This window comes from Centruroides sculpturatus, unplaced genomic scaffold (genome assembly GCF_000671375.1).
Source record: "Centruroides sculpturatus isolate CEXI.00-Female unplaced genomic scaffold, Cexi_2.0 scaffold173, whole genome shotgun sequence".
Taxonomy (NCBI): domain Eukaryota; kingdom Metazoa; phylum Arthropoda; class Arachnida; order Scorpiones; family Buthidae; genus Centruroides; species Centruroides sculpturatus.
In genome coordinates, this window is record NW_019384380.1 from 814,940 (window position 1) to 833,394 (window position 18,455).

Here is an 18,455-nt window from a genome sequence, read left to right on the forward strand (position 1 = left end):
ATCCATGGAAACGAGACATTTCGTATTTCGAATAGCCAGGACTTAATAAAGATTTTAATCGTTATTAGCATTTACTGATTTTATAAAACTCTTCTCTACTATCATAATTAATCTTTTTGCCGATTTATATTAATTAATCCGTTCGGCTGTTTTTCCTCAATCTCATAAACTAGTTAGATATTGAAAGAGGAGACCCGATATGAAAACCATAGGTGCTAAAGACTCGATTAACTAAATAAGAATTTTCGCTGCATGCCAGAAGTTACGTGTTTTCAATTCAGAAATTTTTTACTGAAAGGTGTTAAATAGATGACAGGCAAGACACTATTGTTAACATAACAAAATATTGTATTTTAAAACAAAGATATGAGATCTGAATAGCCCCTGTGACTAATTCATAATTAAATTGAATTGTTAAAATTTTAGTGAAAAATATTCTTTAATTTTGGTGATAAATTTATGGTTTTCTAAATGAGGGAAACTGATAAAAAGTCACTTCCTGCAACAAAAGTTGAAACATCCTTTTGTTTAACCCTTATCTACTACAAATCTCAGCACCCTGAGAATTGATAACCCCTCGATATATCCACTTTTCCTCTGTCCACGTGAGAGAATCCGAAAAGATGATTGGAGAAAACTCATGAGAAATAAAGGGACTTTTTGCATGATTCGGAGAGTACGCCATGAAATTCCAGAGAAGGAAGACGTTTTCCATATTAGCTCTTTAAGGCCAACGCCCATATTAGACTTCCATGTTTCATTAAGTCAGTAAAAGAGAAGAAAAGATATAAAAATGGGCCAGGCAAGATCTACCTAGAAAGGACTGAAGCCTATCATTAAAGAACAGAAGAAGATAAAAAGTATTCAGAGGTAGTATGATTACTATAGATATTGTGAGCTCTCGCTCTCGAAATCGCTTAAGTTGCATATTCCATTATGTATAATTTTGTTTGTTTTTCTCATTAAATTTTTGCTTTATTGTTAGAGAGGTTTCGGCAGACGTTTTCAACGCGAAAACGTGTACGTCGGACGTTCAGCGCCGCTTTCCTATAAGCCTAGAAGTTTGACAATGGTGTTTGGATAGTCAGTGGAATCATGCTCGACGTCCCAAACACCATTGTCAAACTTCTAGGCCTTTAAAAAAGCGGCGCTGAACGTCCGACATACGCGTTTTCGCGTTGAAAACGTCGGCCGCAACCTCTTTACTGTTAAAGAAATGTCTTCTCGTGTCTGAATCAAAACGAAGGGTTTATCTCTTATATCACCTCTAAACGCTTGTTATGCGCGTACGATAAATTGCTTAACTGGTATCATTATCCAGACGTTGGATATAGACTTTGCCGTCTATATCCTCTGTAATATCAACAGCCCTTTTAGAAAAAAGTTCAGTGAGCCGATCTTATGATCGCGTGTCAAGTAAGCGACATAGATAAACTGTCTATGCCCTTGGCTACTCACAAAGATATGTATAAAAAAATGTATCTTACAACTGTTTGGGAGGTTCTAAATTTTGATCAAAAGTATAACATTCATTCTTTTAAAAATTGTATTTCTTCTAGATCATTTAGGAATAGAAATAATGCGAGACAAAATTTTAAATAATAAATAAAAGATAAATTCTACAATATCGGCTGAATGAATTCATGAAACAAGTAAAATAAACATGCCAATCATTTACAATTACTCTAAAAAGATAATACGATTTGCTGCAAAGTTTGTCACTATTAATTAATTAATTTATACAGTACGTATTAAAAACTAACTTAAATGCTTTGTGTTAATTAATATAAATGTATTACCCAGCAACATCTTTCATTTTATATTATATTTTCAACATAACGCATTCAAGTCAATTATAATTCTAAGTGCGGTTCATTACAACAAACAAAATTTTCTCATTTTAATCTTCAGTTATTTTCTCTTCGGTCCAATATTTTTCGTTTTCTACAAAAAATTCTTCCAAGTCTCTCAACTTCTGCTTAGTTTCAGACTCATCAAAAGGAGGCAATTCACCACCAAATTCTGCAGGAAGGTATTTTCGATCGATCTCTTTGTGGAGGTTTTCCATATTGGATCCATGGAAATAAAGCTGAAATAAATATACAGTTAAAAATTATGCATATGTATGATATCTCTGAAATTAATGAGACAATGTAACAATGTAATCTACACTGCTGGCCATTAAAATTTCTACACCAAGAAACAAATCAAATAGCAAAACCATGTTTATTATAAGAAAACAGTATTTAAGGAAAAAAGACATGATTAAATTGACAGAAAATCTTGAGGTATAGAGCACACAGCATATTGTATTTGTACCTTTCATGTAAATTTCGCGTATTTTGCGTGCCTACATCTTAGTTTAGCGATTTTAAATGCCAGAAGTGCACATAAAGAGATAAAATTATAATAAAATATAAGAAAATTAATTGATGATTTTAGTTTTGGTGTTATTAAAATTTTAAGAGTGATTTACTTTCTTGTATGATTATGTTATACAAATTAAAGCTGCATCTTCTCATTCAATATAATACGTATTGTAAATACATAAATAATTAAAAAAATTGATTATTCAATGCTCAAAGTTTATAAACTTCATATCTAATTGTGTACGTATCGTTTCTTTCAGCGTGAATATTTTTTAAAAGTACAAAATTTTAGTACAGTATGAACAAAATATACTTTACTTTTTTTCAGTTATACCTTTCACAGAAAAATAAGAATTATTTCAAGAATTTCTTACCCTTTGCTTTAATTTATAAGGAAGAAATGGATATGCCATTGCAACAATGGCACGAAGATACTTGTTAACATTAACGATGTGAACCCCTTTATAAATAAGCGGGGCACATTGCTGAAAAATCGAAGAGCATATAGTCATTATTAGCTTTTAAAATTTTAAAATATCTGAAAACAGTTTAAGTTTATATAATCTATTTTGAATCCTGTTATTATTACTAATTCAATCATTAACGACGATACTCACATAAAAGCATGCTATAATCAAGTAAAGTATTCTTGGACTAAATTGTATAGCATGTCTCCATGATATTGTTTTGGCGTCTATCAATATATAAACACCGTTTACTTGTATTGGATGGTCATTTAGTTCCATGTCTACAAGAAGTAATACGCATCTAACTAAATCTATTGGTTTCACTTTAGTTGCATCCCAATGGCCTGTGAATAAATAAGTTTGGTGTTGTGCATCACAGATTAGTAATAAAAATCAAGAAACAGTAAAAATGAACACTTACTGACTCTACCGAGTCCTATAACTTCACCTGTTTCTAATCGTTTGGAACACATCATACCCATTTGTAAGAATGTTTCCAATGCTGAAGGCCGAAGGTCTTTGAACACATCTGTATACTTCTTTCTTATTGCGTAATAATTCTTGAGTAGTTTCAATGCTCGTTCTCTGTCGTATTTTCTTGCTCGTAGAAAACTTAGGAGAAATATGTCGTCAGTTTTGCATTTCAGATCTTTTTCTTCTTTTGAAATATAAAAAAAAAAATTGTTAGTTTAAACGTGCTCAGCAGAAATAAAATACAAATTTACGATTACACCTATGTATTTGATAAAATGACATTTTTAAATTTTCAATTGGCGCAATATGCCTGAAAAGCAAACGTATCACATAGACCACAAATGACTTTAAAGTGACGGTTTTATCATTTCAATTTTATTGATTCTACAGTAATATGCGTTTCGGAGGTATACACTCACTCCTCTTCAGTTGGGTACAATATTACATAATATTTAGTTAACAGCTAAAATTCCAAATCTACAGCTTTAGTAAAATTTCACATCTTCACCTTTAATATAATTCCACATCCTTACATAATTATATATATATATATTAAACTTCTGTTATTTTTATTAATACCTGAACAGTTTTACAGTTTTTAAAGCATCGAAATGTTTTTCACTAATATTCAGTTCACTAACTCGCAGTAAGTATTTGATACAAATATAGATACATAAAATATGTAATAAGGAATATTTAGGGGAGACAGGGGCAAGATCGGCATGTTAAGCTTTACTTAAATTTTGTGTAATAAATACTGATGTAAACTGAAAAAAAAAGCTTTGCATATTGTCTATTGGAATGTTACCTTACTATAGAACTGGTTAAAATCAGTTTAGAAATAAACATAATTAAAATAATTACAACTTTACAAGAAGAGAGAAATTGACGAAGTTGCCCCGGGTATAGGGGCAAGATCGGCAACTTCTCTCTTTTTGTAAAGTTGTAATTATTTTTATTAAAGTTGCCCCTGGTATAGGGGCAAAAGTAATGGGGCAAGATAGGCACGTATATAAAATTATGTTATTAACAATGTATAAGTTGGAATTCACTATTAAAACAAAGAAATACAAATCCAACACCCATTTAATATTATTACAACGAAATGCAAGTTCAAAGACATATATACATGAATAACAAATGCAAACATGTTTTCATTTATCATCTGTTTGATTTTTATCCTTTGCTTCTAATGTGGCTTTATGTTGCCGATCTTACCCCGCTAGTCATGATTTCGAAACATTAAGTACAACCCTGAGAACAGAATGCCAAGCCACGATCTGGCCACGTGAATAAGTTGAAGTTACATCCTTCTAACAGGAAAAGTAACTTTCGTTATCATGGAATTATAACAAAACCTGCCAATTCAATATAAATGGAAAAAAAATATTATATGGAATTCAACGAAAATGAAAATTTGCTTGATAATTCAACTACGCTTGTTGGAGAACAATAAAAACACTACACTCAACAAGCCACCAATAAAGCTCAACTGCCTAACCTATAACCAAAGTCTTCTTTTAATTTGTTTTTAAAAAAAAGCGCTTGACAAACTTGCCCCGCATGCCGAAGTTGCCCCGGTTTCCCCTATATTAAATATTATTAAAAAGAGATTAAATAAAGACTTATTGTTAATTAAGTTTAAGCAATTTTTACAAGTTCTAGCTTTATTTTCGATGCTTTTACTTTTCGGCTCTGCTATACATAACAGAGAAAAGTATGACGATCGGTCAAAAATGTCTCCTTTACATTTTTACATTTTTGAACACAGGAGACCTTAAAACATCAAAAACTGCAAAAAACGATTCTTAAATCTTTTTTGCATTTCTCGATATTTCTATTCCTATCAGGCGGAGGTATGCCTAATCTGGGTGCAGAAACGGTCACTGTTTACCCCACTAGAAGTATGCCTACTCATTCAGTTTTTACTAAAGTTTTTCCCACGGAAATAATGCCAGTTCCATATGTTAGAACCAAGAAAAAATCGATAATAACAGAAGGAGCGAGAAAACAGCAATCCTAACAGATACAAGCAGCAACTGTTGGAACAACAAAAACAATCAACAGCAGTTTCGGCACTTCCAAGAAAACGGTCTTTGTTTACCGAAAGAAATTCCGTAAAATCAAAAGTTACATTCATCAGCAAAAGTTGGCCTAACGAGAAACGAAAGACAAATGACACAGAATGCTACTATTGTGGAGGTTATAGTCTGCATCTACAGAGAGTTAAGCTAAATTTAGCCGTTGTAATAAATGGACACACTGTTCTTGTGCCAATATTGAAGAAAACGACAGTTTAACCATTTTAATTTGTCTTTTTTGTGTATAAAAAGAATATTCCCCATCTTACTCCATTGGTGGAGCAAGATGGCGCATTTACATGTAATTTTAAAATATTAAATTATGTTGTTTTTAAAAACGTTTTTCAAAAATTAAATTTTGTATCATATATTATTAAATGTAGTTGCTGAGAATAAAAAATTGTCGTTCTCATCAAAGTGGTTACCGTCTTATGACTTTCAAGGCTTAAAGTTCTCATCTTGTCTCATTTTCCCCTATAATAAAACATGAACAAAAAAGCTAAATATTAATAAAGTATAGGAAGAAGGTGGTATTATGGAACCCTGCAGGTATTATGGAACCCCTCCATTTCAAACTGATAATAAAGACGAACTGTAGCGGATTGTGGCTGAACTGCACTAGGCAGACATCCATAGCAAGGGGAAAATCCGTTTCACTTCAGTAAAACGGTTGTCCGTAGTGAATTAGTATACTGTATTTGTATTTTTCAAAATTCGAAAGTTTTGAATGCTAAGTGAATTTAATTATTTTTAAAATATAAATCGCGTAGTTGTAGGTTCACTGGTGCATGTATTCCGTTCCAGAGACTTAGGGGTACATATTAATCTGTGTGGTGTTCACGTTTTTTAAATTTTGGTCTCGACAGACATAAGTTAATTCGAGATGGCGATGCGTGAAATATGGACCTCATTGGTGCTTTTAATACGGAACCCGTCTAACTTTTGTAAAAGTATGTGGTAGATGAATGAAAAATTAGAAGGAAAATGAAAAAAGTAAAAATAGATACCTAACACTATAGGAGCTTTATATTTGCGAGTGTTGTAAATGTGTGAGATCCGAAAGGCCCTGGGTCTAATTTGTGAATTTTTATTAATATGTTTAAATTATCGACAAAATATTATTCCATTTTGTGTGAAAAAACTAGTGTTTTAGACGTGGGAAAAATTGATGACAAATGTTATTTCCTTTCATCGAGGAGAACATCCGCTGTTTTTCCCATATCTGGTTAAAAATCTCGCTCCGATGGGAAATGGTTACCCCTCATTCATCCCCCTTTCATCCGTTCTCACGAAAGAGTTACTGAACGATGATTGGACGAAATTTTGAAATAAAAGGAGAAATTAGTCAGAATTCGAGGAGTTCTCCGACCGATCCGAAAGCGGGCAGACTCCATACAATTCTTCTCCGGAGTTCAGCGAGAGTTCTTCGACAGATCCGAAGCATACAAACTCCACATACGTTTCCTCCCGATGGCCAACGCCCATAACGGAGTCCGATAGACTAAGTCCTGAGTCTACACTTAGAAGAAGCGATATTTTTATAATTTGTGCACGAATTGATCTCCCATACGAAGTAACATGAACTCTATCTACATGGTGTCCTTTACCTACAGAAACGAAGACGACGACAACTAACAGGTCGTATATTTAGAATCATTTGTGAGCTCTCTCTCTCGAACGCGCATTAGCTTAAATTAAGCCGTAGCCTATAGCTTGTCGATTTATCGTTGTATTTGGTTATTTGTATTCGTTTGTTTGAGATTTATTAAATTTACTTTTGTTAATTATACTAAAAATGTCTCTTAATTTGGTGTTCGAATCAGATCGCATACGCGTGTTTGTCCGCGTGTAAAATAACCGACAAACTGGTGTCAAGGAAATCCTGACGAATATCTGAACTTCGCCGTTCAGATCATCTTTAAATACGCTCTCCTATGAAATAGATTAGGATCGGATCTTACGATTCGAAACCTTGGAGAACTAGTTTTACTAACTAGGTGCCGATTAAGCGTTACTTGAGTACTACTTACTCCGTAACCCCGGCTGATCTCACATGTGGTTTTCAGGAGTGGGGTTTAGAACTTAAAAAAATCCGTAGAAAGATCACACATGTGGTGTAGCAGGAGTGGGGTTCAGAACTTAAAACCCGTAGAAAAATCTCACATCTGGTGTAGCAAGAGTGTGGTCTCGAGCTTAAGAAAACCCCGTAATAGATTTCACAACTGGTGTAGCAGGAGTAACCTCTCACAAACGGATCTGATTCGGATTGAGAGACAACTAGTTGATAAGTTAGAAATAAGTAAAATTAAATATGGCCGAGGAGAATCCTAGAGGTGCTGTCTTGGGAGCCATGAGTGGCTTTGTCTCTTTATTGCCTGCTTTTTCAGGTGAAACAGGGCAAAACATTAAGGAATTTTTCGAGTCATTGGAGGACGTAGGGAAGTTGGCCTCATGGACCAAGAGTCAGTTATTAACAGTGGCTAGATTAAAATTAACGGGATTAGCACAACAGTTTAGCCGTAGGTATAGACGAATTAAAGATGTCGAAAAATACGAAAATTTTAAGCAAATACTGATCGATAGATTTGAGCGCATCCCTACTTCCATTAGATTACAACGATTCTATGCTTGTGTTCAGAATCGCGACGAAGATGTACAAACATACGCGGTCCGGTTGCAAACTTTGGCCGAAGAATTAGAAATAGAAATAGAAGGAAAGAATGCTACAGAAGTAGCTCTAATAAAGAAGATAAAGGCCAAAGAATTGGATGAGCGATTAAAAGTTCAATTTTTAGTAGGCATAAATATCCACATAAGACAGAGAGTTATGTCCCGAGAGCCTGAAACATTCGATCACGCATTAGAAATAGCGATTAAGGAAGAGGAGATTGAAGCCCTTACAAAAGGACGCAATCATAGTGATATAGTTCGGGTAGTGAAAGAAGAGAAATCAGAAAATACACGTACTTATGAAATACAAGAAATACAAGAGAAAATAGAAGAATTGATAAACCAATTAAACATTTTAAAAGGAAAGGATAGATATAATCAATCTGAAAGAGAAGCGCACTTCCGTAAAGACGCGGACATGAAAAAGCGAGATCGAAATAGAGATAAGCATTTCCGTTCGCCACCGCGCAGTTATAGAGAAACAGATATGTGGGAAGGTACATTGTCTAATGNAAAGAGAAGCGCACTTCCGTAAAGACGCGGACATGAAAAAGCGAGATCGAAATAGAGATAAGCATTTCCGTTCGCCACCGCGCAGTTATAGAGAAACAGATATGTGGGAAGGTACATTGTCTAATGTTAGGACAGATGATAGACCGATAGTAATGGTTTATGTAAATAACTTACCCACTAAATTTAGAGTTGATGAAGAAGCAGACACTTCATTAATATCTAAGCGCATTATAGACAGAATCAAGCGAATAAAGCCTTTTTACAACAAACTGCCGGTAATGATAGATAATTCACCCCGAGAAACAGTCGTAGGTATAGGAAATGCAACCCCTGAGTTTAAACTAAGAGGAAATAAATTTAGCGCTACATGTAGAATAGTGAGAGATATATATCCATGTGACGGAACCATAGGAAGGGATATACTAGAGAGAGAAAATATCAAAATAGACCATAAAGGAAATAGATTAATTATGCCTGATGGCAAAAGCATTCATTTTTGTACAGCAATACCTGTGACATACTATAAGCGAGAACCTAAGAGATGCAAGTATAATGCGAATCACAGAGGAAAATACTATAAAAGGGACTATATAAGAAGCATACAAGCATATTCCGAGAGGAAACGCTATTCAGAAAATACTTGTGTTAAAAGTAATAGAAGAGCTGAGACTAACATACGAACAGGGAAGAAAATATATGATAATAACACGGAGAGATCAATTCCCATAAAATCCAAAGGTATTGAAGCTGCTAGACAACCACAGTTTAGAGAAAAGGAACATGCGAATAAACATAAGCGAAGGACATATGAGGGAAATAAAAAGGGAAAGAAAATTTCCAGAATTTCCACACCAAGGACCCATGATACTCGTGAGAGAAAGATATGCAATAGCAGTAGTAAAGAAGATACCTGTTACTCAAATACGGTTAAAAGGATAGATAATGAAAATACGCAAGATAATATCTTCAAAGAAATGCTTCATCTTTTGAATAATACAAAGATTAAATTTAAATCGGTTTTCGATACCTCGAATTGATAGTCGAAAATAGAACCAAGGATCCGGTAATTCCATGTAGAGATAAGGATAAGGATTTGATTCGGAAGCAAAGCATATGTTCGCTAATGATATTTTGATTATACCTATGTTTTTCTAAATATGAATAGAATAATTACCGATAGAAAGAAAATTGGTATCTATATTTAGAAATGGTAAGGTTGTATTACTATTTTGACCCTTAAGTCTTACCAACTTCCGAGTGTCAAGAGTAACTCAGTAAATTTAGGAATAATTAACCTATTAAATGTAAGATAGCAGTAATAAAATAATAAGCTAAGGTTAAATAAAATATACCTCTCGATAATCATCGACTTGAAGATAAGGGAGTTCCCCTTTATAGTACAACAATTAAAATATTTTCAACGAATAAAGTATATCGATATGATTCAGCATTAGAAATTATTACAAAGAAATCTAGAATTTGCGATGCAAGAATTTCATACATAAATAATTGAATTAAGAGAAGCTATTGATGTTTTAGAGCGAGGAAAATTAAGCTCATATATTATCTCAACGGAAGTGATGTATCCTACGTTAAGAGAAATACAACCACAACTTCCGGAAGGTTATTCATTGATAGAACAAGTCCAAGCTGACACTCTCTTCAATTTTACCAGTGGATTACTACTATTGCTATCGCACTTCCAGGAAAATTAAGAATTTTCGCAAAAATGCCATTGAAAACGCCTAGAGGATATTTCGATGCTTACGAAATTTTGGGATTACCTACATATATTCCTGTATTGAAAGCTTATGCATATTTTAAGACTGAATATCCCATTTTAGCACTGTCAATGGATCGCCAATCGTACATGTTGTTACGTCATCATGAATTGGCTGTTTGCCAAATATCACAGTTTGCTGTTTGTTCACCGGACGTTCCGATATTTCGAGCTCCACATCAGAGCTGCGAATATTCGTTATACATCGGAAATGATCAGAAGGTAACAGAACTTTGTTCCAAAGAAATTATAAAGGATTTTTATCCAATTTTTAGAAGAATAGACAAGCAAGGAACATGGGTATTTTCTACACCCTCTACATTAGTATTAGCAGTGAAATGTTCTGCTAAACAAAATAACTTGCATTCATTACCTTCTAAAATAAGTAAATTGAATAACGTTGGAATCATAAGATTGCCAAATACATGTATAGGATACTTACCTGGAATTATCCTCACTTCGCATTTTCACATGAGATCAACTGTTCACATAGGAAGCAGTCCAAAGTTTATTATACCTCCAATTGAAACAATGTTTTCCAAGAAGGAATTAGAGAAATTGCAAGAGAATTTAAATACTACAGAGAATCCTAAGAAGAATAAAGGGAATTCTAAGAAACAAACAGATGATGACATTAAAGTAGCAGAAAAATCATATGAGCAAATGAAGGAAGATTTGCATAGATTATTGAAAGAAAAGGAAGATCTTTTTATATCAAACACTCCAACAATTCCAATCACATACGTATGGATTATCCTTGGAAGTTTAGGAATATTAATTTTACTTATCTGCACATATTATATAGTCAAGCATATTTGTTGGAAACGAAGATTTGAGAAGAGGATCAAGGAACTGTCACAACAGGACATTCCACTTCAAGAAATTCCTCAAAGAAATAATGCAGAAGAAGAAGAAACGGAAATAGTCGAACCTGCCGGAAACGCAACTGAACAAGCTCCAAGCTCAACACAGATAAAGAAGCAATTTGTTCAAACATATCGACTTTAGTTCGACCGTATAGACTTTAATTCAAATATCCTTTTTGAGATGAAAATTTTATTCTTGATTGAAAAATTTTGATTTTATTTTTGTTACATATATCTTTAGTTTGTAAGTACCTTTCCTAATAATAACAAAAAGCATATTTAAAGGAATGTACACCCCACTCAAATTGATAAGCTAAAGTGATTGAATAGAATAGTTTAGATATAAGACTTAGAGTAGTATTTAGAGAGAGAGAGACTTTATTAGAGATATGTATTTGTTAAACATACTACCTTTAAAATGAACAATACTTTGGTGAAAAGAAACTTTGCCCAGACGGATTTAAATGACCCTGGAGTCATACAACATTTAATGAACTCAACCACCTGAACATTTGTGGTTATGTGAAATGAAATTTTAGCAGAAAAGAAGTGTGTCAACATACAGGAAGAAGGCACATTATATCATTGGAACTGCACAGTGAACTTTGAACTGTTAGCAGGTGCTTTTTGAAACAAGAAGACATCACCTAATCTTCTCATATACCTGAATTATTGCAACTATAAGAAGTCAGCCAACAGAGGTGCTGCCATAGAGACTCTCAGCAAACAGAGAGGTGCATTCGAAACCAGTGACGAACTATGTCCACTTTTACCGTCGATTCCAGACGAAGACACCTGTGTTCATTATGTTTATTTTAATATATTAATCTAATGAATTGTTTATTATATTATTCCCATGTATTTCAATTTTGAATTTAATTTGAATTATTGTCTACTTTTATGAATTTATTAATATGTATAACGCAATTTTTAGAGAGAGAGAGAGCAATTCGAAACTTATATATTGCAGTGAAAAATCACGCCTTCTTTAAATGTAGTGTGATTTTTGAAGATAAGGGAGTAATGTGAGATCCGAAAGGCCCTGGGTCTAATTTGTGAATTTTTATTAATATGTTTAAATTATCGACAAAATATTATTCCATTTTGTGTGAAAAAACTAGTGTTTTAGACGTGGGAAAAATTGATGACAAATGTTATTTCCTTTCATCGAGGAGAACATCCGCTGTTTTTCCCATATCTGGTTAAAAATCTCGCTCCGATGGGAAATGGTTACCCCTCATTCATCCCCCTTTCATCCGTTCTCACGAAAGAGTTACTGAACGATGATTGGACGAAATTTTGAAATAAAAGGAGAAATTAGTCAGAATTCGAGGAGTTCTCCGACCGATCCGAAAGCGGGCAGACTCCATACAATTCTTCTCCAGAGTTCAGCGAGANTTAACCATTTTAATTTGTCTTTTTTGTGTATAAAAAGAATATTCCCCATCTTACTCCATTGGTGGAGCAAGATGGCGCATTTACATGTAATTTTAAAATATTAAATTATGTTGTTTTTAAAAACGTTTTTCAAAAATTAAATTTTGTATCATATATTATTAAATGTAGTTGCTGAGAATAAAAAATTGTCGTTCTCATCAAAGTGGTTACCGTCTTATGACTTTCAAGGCTTAAAGTTCTCATCTTGCCTCATTTTCCCCTATAATAAAACATGAACAAAAAAGCTAAATATTAATAAAGTATAGGAAGAAGGTGGTATTATGGAACCCTGCAGGTATTATGGAACCCCTCCATTTCAAACTGATAATAAAGACGAACTGTAGCGGATTGTGGCTGAACTGCACTAGGCAGACATCCATAGCAAGGGGAAAATCCGTTTCACTTCAGTAAAACGGTTGTCCGTAGTGAATTAGTATACTGTATTTGTATTTTTCAAAATTCGAAAGTTTTGAATGCTAAGTGAATTTAATTATTTTTAAAATATAAATCGCGTAGTTGTAGGTTCACTGGTGCATGTATTCCGTTCCAGAGACTTAGGGGTACATATTAATCTGTGTGGTGTTCACGTTTTTTAAATTTTGGTCTCGACAGACATAAGTTAATTCGAGATGGCGATGCGTGAAATACGGACCTCATTGGTGCTTTTAATACGGAACCCGTCTAACTTTTGTAAAAGTATGTGGTAGATGAATGAAAAATTAGAAGGAAAATGAAAAAAGTAAAAATAGATACCTAACACTATAGGAGCTTTATATTTGCGAGTGTTGTAAATGTGTGAGATCCGAAAGGCCCTGGGTCTAATTTGTGAATTTTTATTAATATGTTTAAATTATCGACAAAATATTATTCCATTTTGTGTGAAAAAACTAGTGTTTTAGACGTGGGAAAAATTGATGACAAATGTTATTTCCTTTCATCGAGGAGAACATCCGCTGTTTTTCCCATATCTGGTTAAAAATCTCGCTCCGATGGGAAATGGTTACCCCTCATTCATCCCCCTTTCATCCGTTCTCACGAAAGAGTTACTGAACGATGATTGGACGAAATTTTGAAATAAAAGGAGAAATTAGTCAGAATTCGAGGAGTTCTCCGACCGATCCGAAAGCGGGCAGACTCCATACAATTCTTCTCCAGAGTTCAGCGAGAGTTCTTCGACAGATCCGAAGCATACAAACTCCACATACGTTTCCTCCCGATGGCCAACGCCCATAACGGAGTCCGATAGACTAAGTCCTGAGTCTACACTTAGAAGAAGCGATATTTTTATAATTTGTGCACGAATTGATCTCCCATACGAAGTAACATGAACTCTATCTACATGGTGTCCTTTACCTACAGAAACGAAGACGACGACAACTAACAGGTCGTATATTTAGAATCATTTGTGAGCTCTCTCTCTCGAACGCGCATTAGCTTAAATTAAGCCGTAGCCTATAGCTTGTCGATTTATCGTTGTATTTGGTTATTTGTATTCGTTTGTTTGAGATTTATTAAATTTACTTTTGTTAATTATACTAAAAATGTCTCTTAATTTGGTGTTCGAATCAGATCGCATACGCGTGTTTGTCCGCGTGTAAAATAACCGACAAACTGGTGTCAAGGAAATCCTGACGAATATCTGAACTTCGCCGTTCAGATCATCTTTAAATACGCTCTCCTATGAAATAGATTAGGATCGGATCTTACGATTCGAAACCTTGGAGAACTAGTTTTACTAACTAGGTGCCGATTAAGCGTTACTTGAGTACTACTTACTCCGTAACCCCGGCTGATCTCACAAATGGTTAGCTTCTTCTCTGTAAATTTCTTTATTATTATTATTATTATTAAATTATTTTTGCGATAAAATACCTTGGAGTAAATAATTTTGTAATTATTTAACATTCTTTGTACTTTTCTATTTGTTTTTGGATATATTAAAGCATTATATGAAAACATACATTAAGGTTCCATATTACCACCCGTATTTCCCTAAGCCTACTTTCTGACTTTTTGTAGAAAAGTTTTCAAAAACAATACTTATAATTACACTGGCGAAAAGTCCAATTAGGAAAAACTAGTTTAATAGTTACCAGTACTTTTAGCACAAAAAATGTGGGTGTAGTTATGATACCTTTTTTACAATTAACTATAATGAAAATGGGATTCCATAATACCACCTTCTATATTATTTATCCTATTTAGATTGATCTTAACTTATAAATAAAGAATACATTTTCCAAGAAAAACTAAATAGCACTTTCAATAACTATTTGTTATTAATTAATGCTCAAAACGAGCTAGTAAATGATGATCAACATACACAAGCACTTAACAATACGAAGCTGGAAAGATTATGGCGCTGCCAATCAAAAACAATCTGTCATGGCGACACTGTATATAGAACTATCTAGCCACTGTAGTATACACAGTGGTGATATTCAGCGGGTTCGCACAGGTTCAGCCGAACCCGTTGTTAACATTTTCAAAGTTTTCCGAACCTTGTTAACACGTAACATTTCTCAGTGGTTTTGTTTCTTTTAAAAAAATATATTAAATTATACGGTAATATACTCTGTAACACTACTAAAATAAAGCCTTATACCCCGTTCGCCTTGGTGCGACCTCCCTCGACCGTTTCAATCTGACTGTAACGAGGTTCAATCGCGATCGACTCAAGACAGTTCTTGAAACTAGATCCAGACATAAGAGAGATCCCACAATCCCACGCGCCAAAAAATACAAGATGGCTGCACAACACGTGTCGATAACCCGACACGTGTTTCGCAGCCATCTTGTATTCTCTCGCGTGGTTTTTAAAAGAGATATCGTATAAAAAAGTTATTGTATTTCGAGAGACGATGACATCCGTCTATTATTAGATATATCGCAAGAAAAAGTATTGTATTTATTTCTAACCAAAACTTCCACTTTGTTTGTCGGTGTTCGTGACTTACCGCGTCGTTATGTCAGTTTTATCATCGCGTGTAATATCCTGGTTCTTCTCAAGTTAACTGCCGATGCGAACAGCACGACGTTCTACTGGCGACAGTCACAATCCATATTGTAGATTTACCGAGATCGAAGTGAGTCGTGGATTGTGTGCGAACGTAGTATATGACCGTTCATAGTTTCCGAGAAAACTGCTCGGAGCATGAGCCGGTTCCGAGGGGGGTAGCCAGTTAGTAGTTAGACGTGTGCGAGTCATGACTCAACATTGCCGGGCTTATCCAAAGACAAATAAACAACCCGTTAAAAGTTTTCATTTAATTTTTTCCATGAATTAGTATCATATTCACAATTGTCAATTCGTCCAAATTTATGTAGTTAAATTTAAATCATATATAGTCCTTTTTGCACCAGAGGAATTCCTTTATAAAGTTAATTGTTAATGTATTGGTGATCAGGAGTCAGAATTATGCAATAAAAAGACATTTAATAGTGCCAGTGCCGCGATAGTTTCGACGCTCAAAGTTTAAATTGCATAGTGTATAAAATTTTTAATAAAATAATTATTTGTCGTTTTTAGAATGAAAAGACAAAGGAATTTGGATGATTTTATAACGTAATCTAAAAAAGCAAATATTGACAATGAAGTGTAACTACAAACAACAATATCTAGTGAAAAACGGCAATAAAGAACAACCAGAAACGTCTAGTGAAGATAAACAGAAACCGACATCAATTGAGAATAATAGTAGTTGTCGTTTATTACATTGCTGGAATGCTTCACAACAGGAATATTTGTTTTTAAAAAATACGAATGGCTTCATATTGCTAGCAATACAAATGTTGAATGCCAATTGTGTTCACAAGTTGTATTTTCTAGAGTAAAAATAACTTGATCCTTTAGTACAACATATGACAACTCGTTTATTGTTCGACGGTAAAAATGAAAAATATAATGATCTTTTGAATTCTTTTAATCTATTAAATCATGAAACTTGACCGGATGATGTTTGTGAATCACCGTGGATTGAAAGTGAAAATGGATTAAAACAGTAAATTAAAATAACAAAATACGTTGTTCCTGTAAACGATTTTCGAGATTTTGTGAATGACAGAGATATAAAACAGAAAAATATTCCAATTACTATTTAAGAGCTAAAAGAATTTTAAATGTAATTGCTGTTAATTCGGCTGAAGCTAAAAGAGGGTTCAGTACGATGAATGATACTATGGATGTTAAAAGAAATTCTTTACTAATCGATACAACCAGCCATTTAATGACAATTAATTTCATGGGAAGAAGTTTGGAAGATTTCGACGCTACTCCTGGCTAAGACAAGGTCATCACCTAGCTAGTGATAAACGTGTGAAAGTAAAGGTCCCCAGTACAACTTGCAAAAAACCAAAGTATGATATGAAAATTATTGGACTAGAATTATAACCCGAATAAAGCTCTGCACAGTTTTCTACTCATTGAATATAATTATCTACATTTTGATCTCTCTTCGCCATTGATATTGATGGCGGTTGATCTGTTAGCAGCCCGATTTCTATTGATAGTTGCTATGGAGATTTCTGCTGCCTAAATAATGATCCTGGCTGATCTTTAAATGAATTGCACAAAGAGATATCTTCATCTTAGAGAGAAAGTCTGGATTAGATGAACTCGTGTCTAAGAAGTATGGAGAATAGTAAACATGATTTTTGACAGGACACTTTACTCGGTAGTATTTTTTCTTGTCGCTATGCCATACATCTGGTCCAAAGGTAGAAGAAAGCATTCTGCCAGTTGTTTAAGCTGTAAATCGAAATTTGCATCGATAATGTCTTAGCGAAATACAGTATAGTCTCTATAATCCAGCATATATCGGACGGCTGGTGTCGAATTATTTGACTTTATTGTATGCACTTATGTACAGTACAGTAAAACTCATACACAGGTTTTACAGGTTTGTTTATCATTAATCACAGTTGTGACGGTTTAATGAAAGCACATGTAACAAACAACCAGTGAATTAGTACACACGTACTATACGTCAGTCTCTCTCTGTCGCATACATCTATAACTCAAAAACGATAGTTTCATGTGCCGTGTGGAGTGTCGGATTATTAAACCTGTCGAATCGGTGAGTGACGGTCTATAGAGACTCTACTGTATTTATATTCCTCAGACAAGCAAAAATTCTACTTTGGCAAGATGTCAGCTCTGTGGGACGATTAAATTAAGTGTCACTTATCTGTATTTAATATTTTATNGTAAGCGATGAAGCAGGCAGTAATAAATGAATTAATATATTAAAAATACTCACTTAGAACAGCCATCCGAAATTCTTCTAACTCTTTCTCCTTCCAAGTGTATTCCTTCGCTTCCATTCCTATATTTGCGTCCTTACTATTAAAGTTTAATTGTTAATCCTGTATACTTATAAGAATTATAATTTGCACCAGAGATATGTGAGTATTGCGAAACGTCCGGGTTGTTACGTAAGCGATGAAGCAGGCAGTAATAAATGAATTAATATATTAAAAATACTCACTTAGAACAGCCATCCGAAATTCTTCTAACTCTTTCTCCTTCCAAGTGTATTCCTTCGCTTCCATTCCTATATTTGCGTCCTTACTATTAAAGTTTAATTGTTAATCCTGTATATATTTACTGATTATGCAAATAATTCTCTTATTAAAGAGTTGTCTAATATATTTATTGGATAAAACATTCTATATTATACGATATTTAGGAGAATCAACTCACTTCACCAGTTAACTGAATATACTGCATTATAGGCGCAGTAATTTTCCAATCTCATCTAATTATTTAAATCTTAGACTTTGTACCAATAAATATCTAA

General features: G+C 33.9%; 1 protein-coding gene across 5 annotated transcripts; it reads right to left on the reverse strand.

Annotated features, from left to right (window-relative positions):
* Positions 1–1,199: 1,199 nt before the first annotated feature.
* Positions 1,200–18,427, reverse strand: LOC111617878 (alpha-tocopherol transfer protein-like). Of its 5 annotated transcripts, none has more exons than XM_023359220.1 (6): positions 18,359–18,427; positions 18,144–18,226; positions 3,258–3,494; positions 2,987–3,180; positions 2,744–2,854; positions 1,200–2,089 (listed from the first exon to the last, which is right to left on the reverse strand). In XM_023359220.1, exons 2-6 carry the CDS (start codon positions 18,205–18,207, stop codon positions 1,901–1,903), a joined length of 795 nt encoding a protein of 264 aa, XP_023214988.1. In that variant the 5' UTR covers positions 18,208–18,226; positions 18,359–18,427; the 3' UTR covers positions 1,200–1,900. The 5 variants fall into 5 exon arrangements, with proteins under 5 accessions (XP_023214988.1, XP_023214989.1, XP_023214990.1 ...); XM_023359221.1 differs by lacking the exon at positions 18,144–18,226 and adding an exon at positions 17,916–18,021 and having other exon boundaries at positions 3,258–3,491; positions 18,250–18,420; XM_023359222.1 differs by lacking the exon at positions 18,144–18,226 and adding an exon at positions 17,916–18,021 and having other exon boundaries at positions 3,285–3,494; positions 18,250–18,420.
* Between the last annotated feature and the right edge of the window lie 28 nt (positions 18,428–18,455).

Coding starts and splice junctions, on each gene's coding strand:
- LOC111617878 (XM_023359220.1), bottom strand. CDS start 18,207: ATGGAAGCGAAGGAATACACTTGGAAGGAGAAAGAGTTAGAAGAATTT. Junction 3,495..18,143: donor ATTTCGGATGGCTGTTCTAA/GTGAGTATTTTT, acceptor ATATTTCAAAAG/AAGAAAAAGATCTGAAATGC. Junction 2,090..2,743: donor CTTATAAATTAAAGCAAAGG/GTAAGAAATTCT, acceptor TATTTATTTCAG/CTTTATTTCCATGGATCCAA.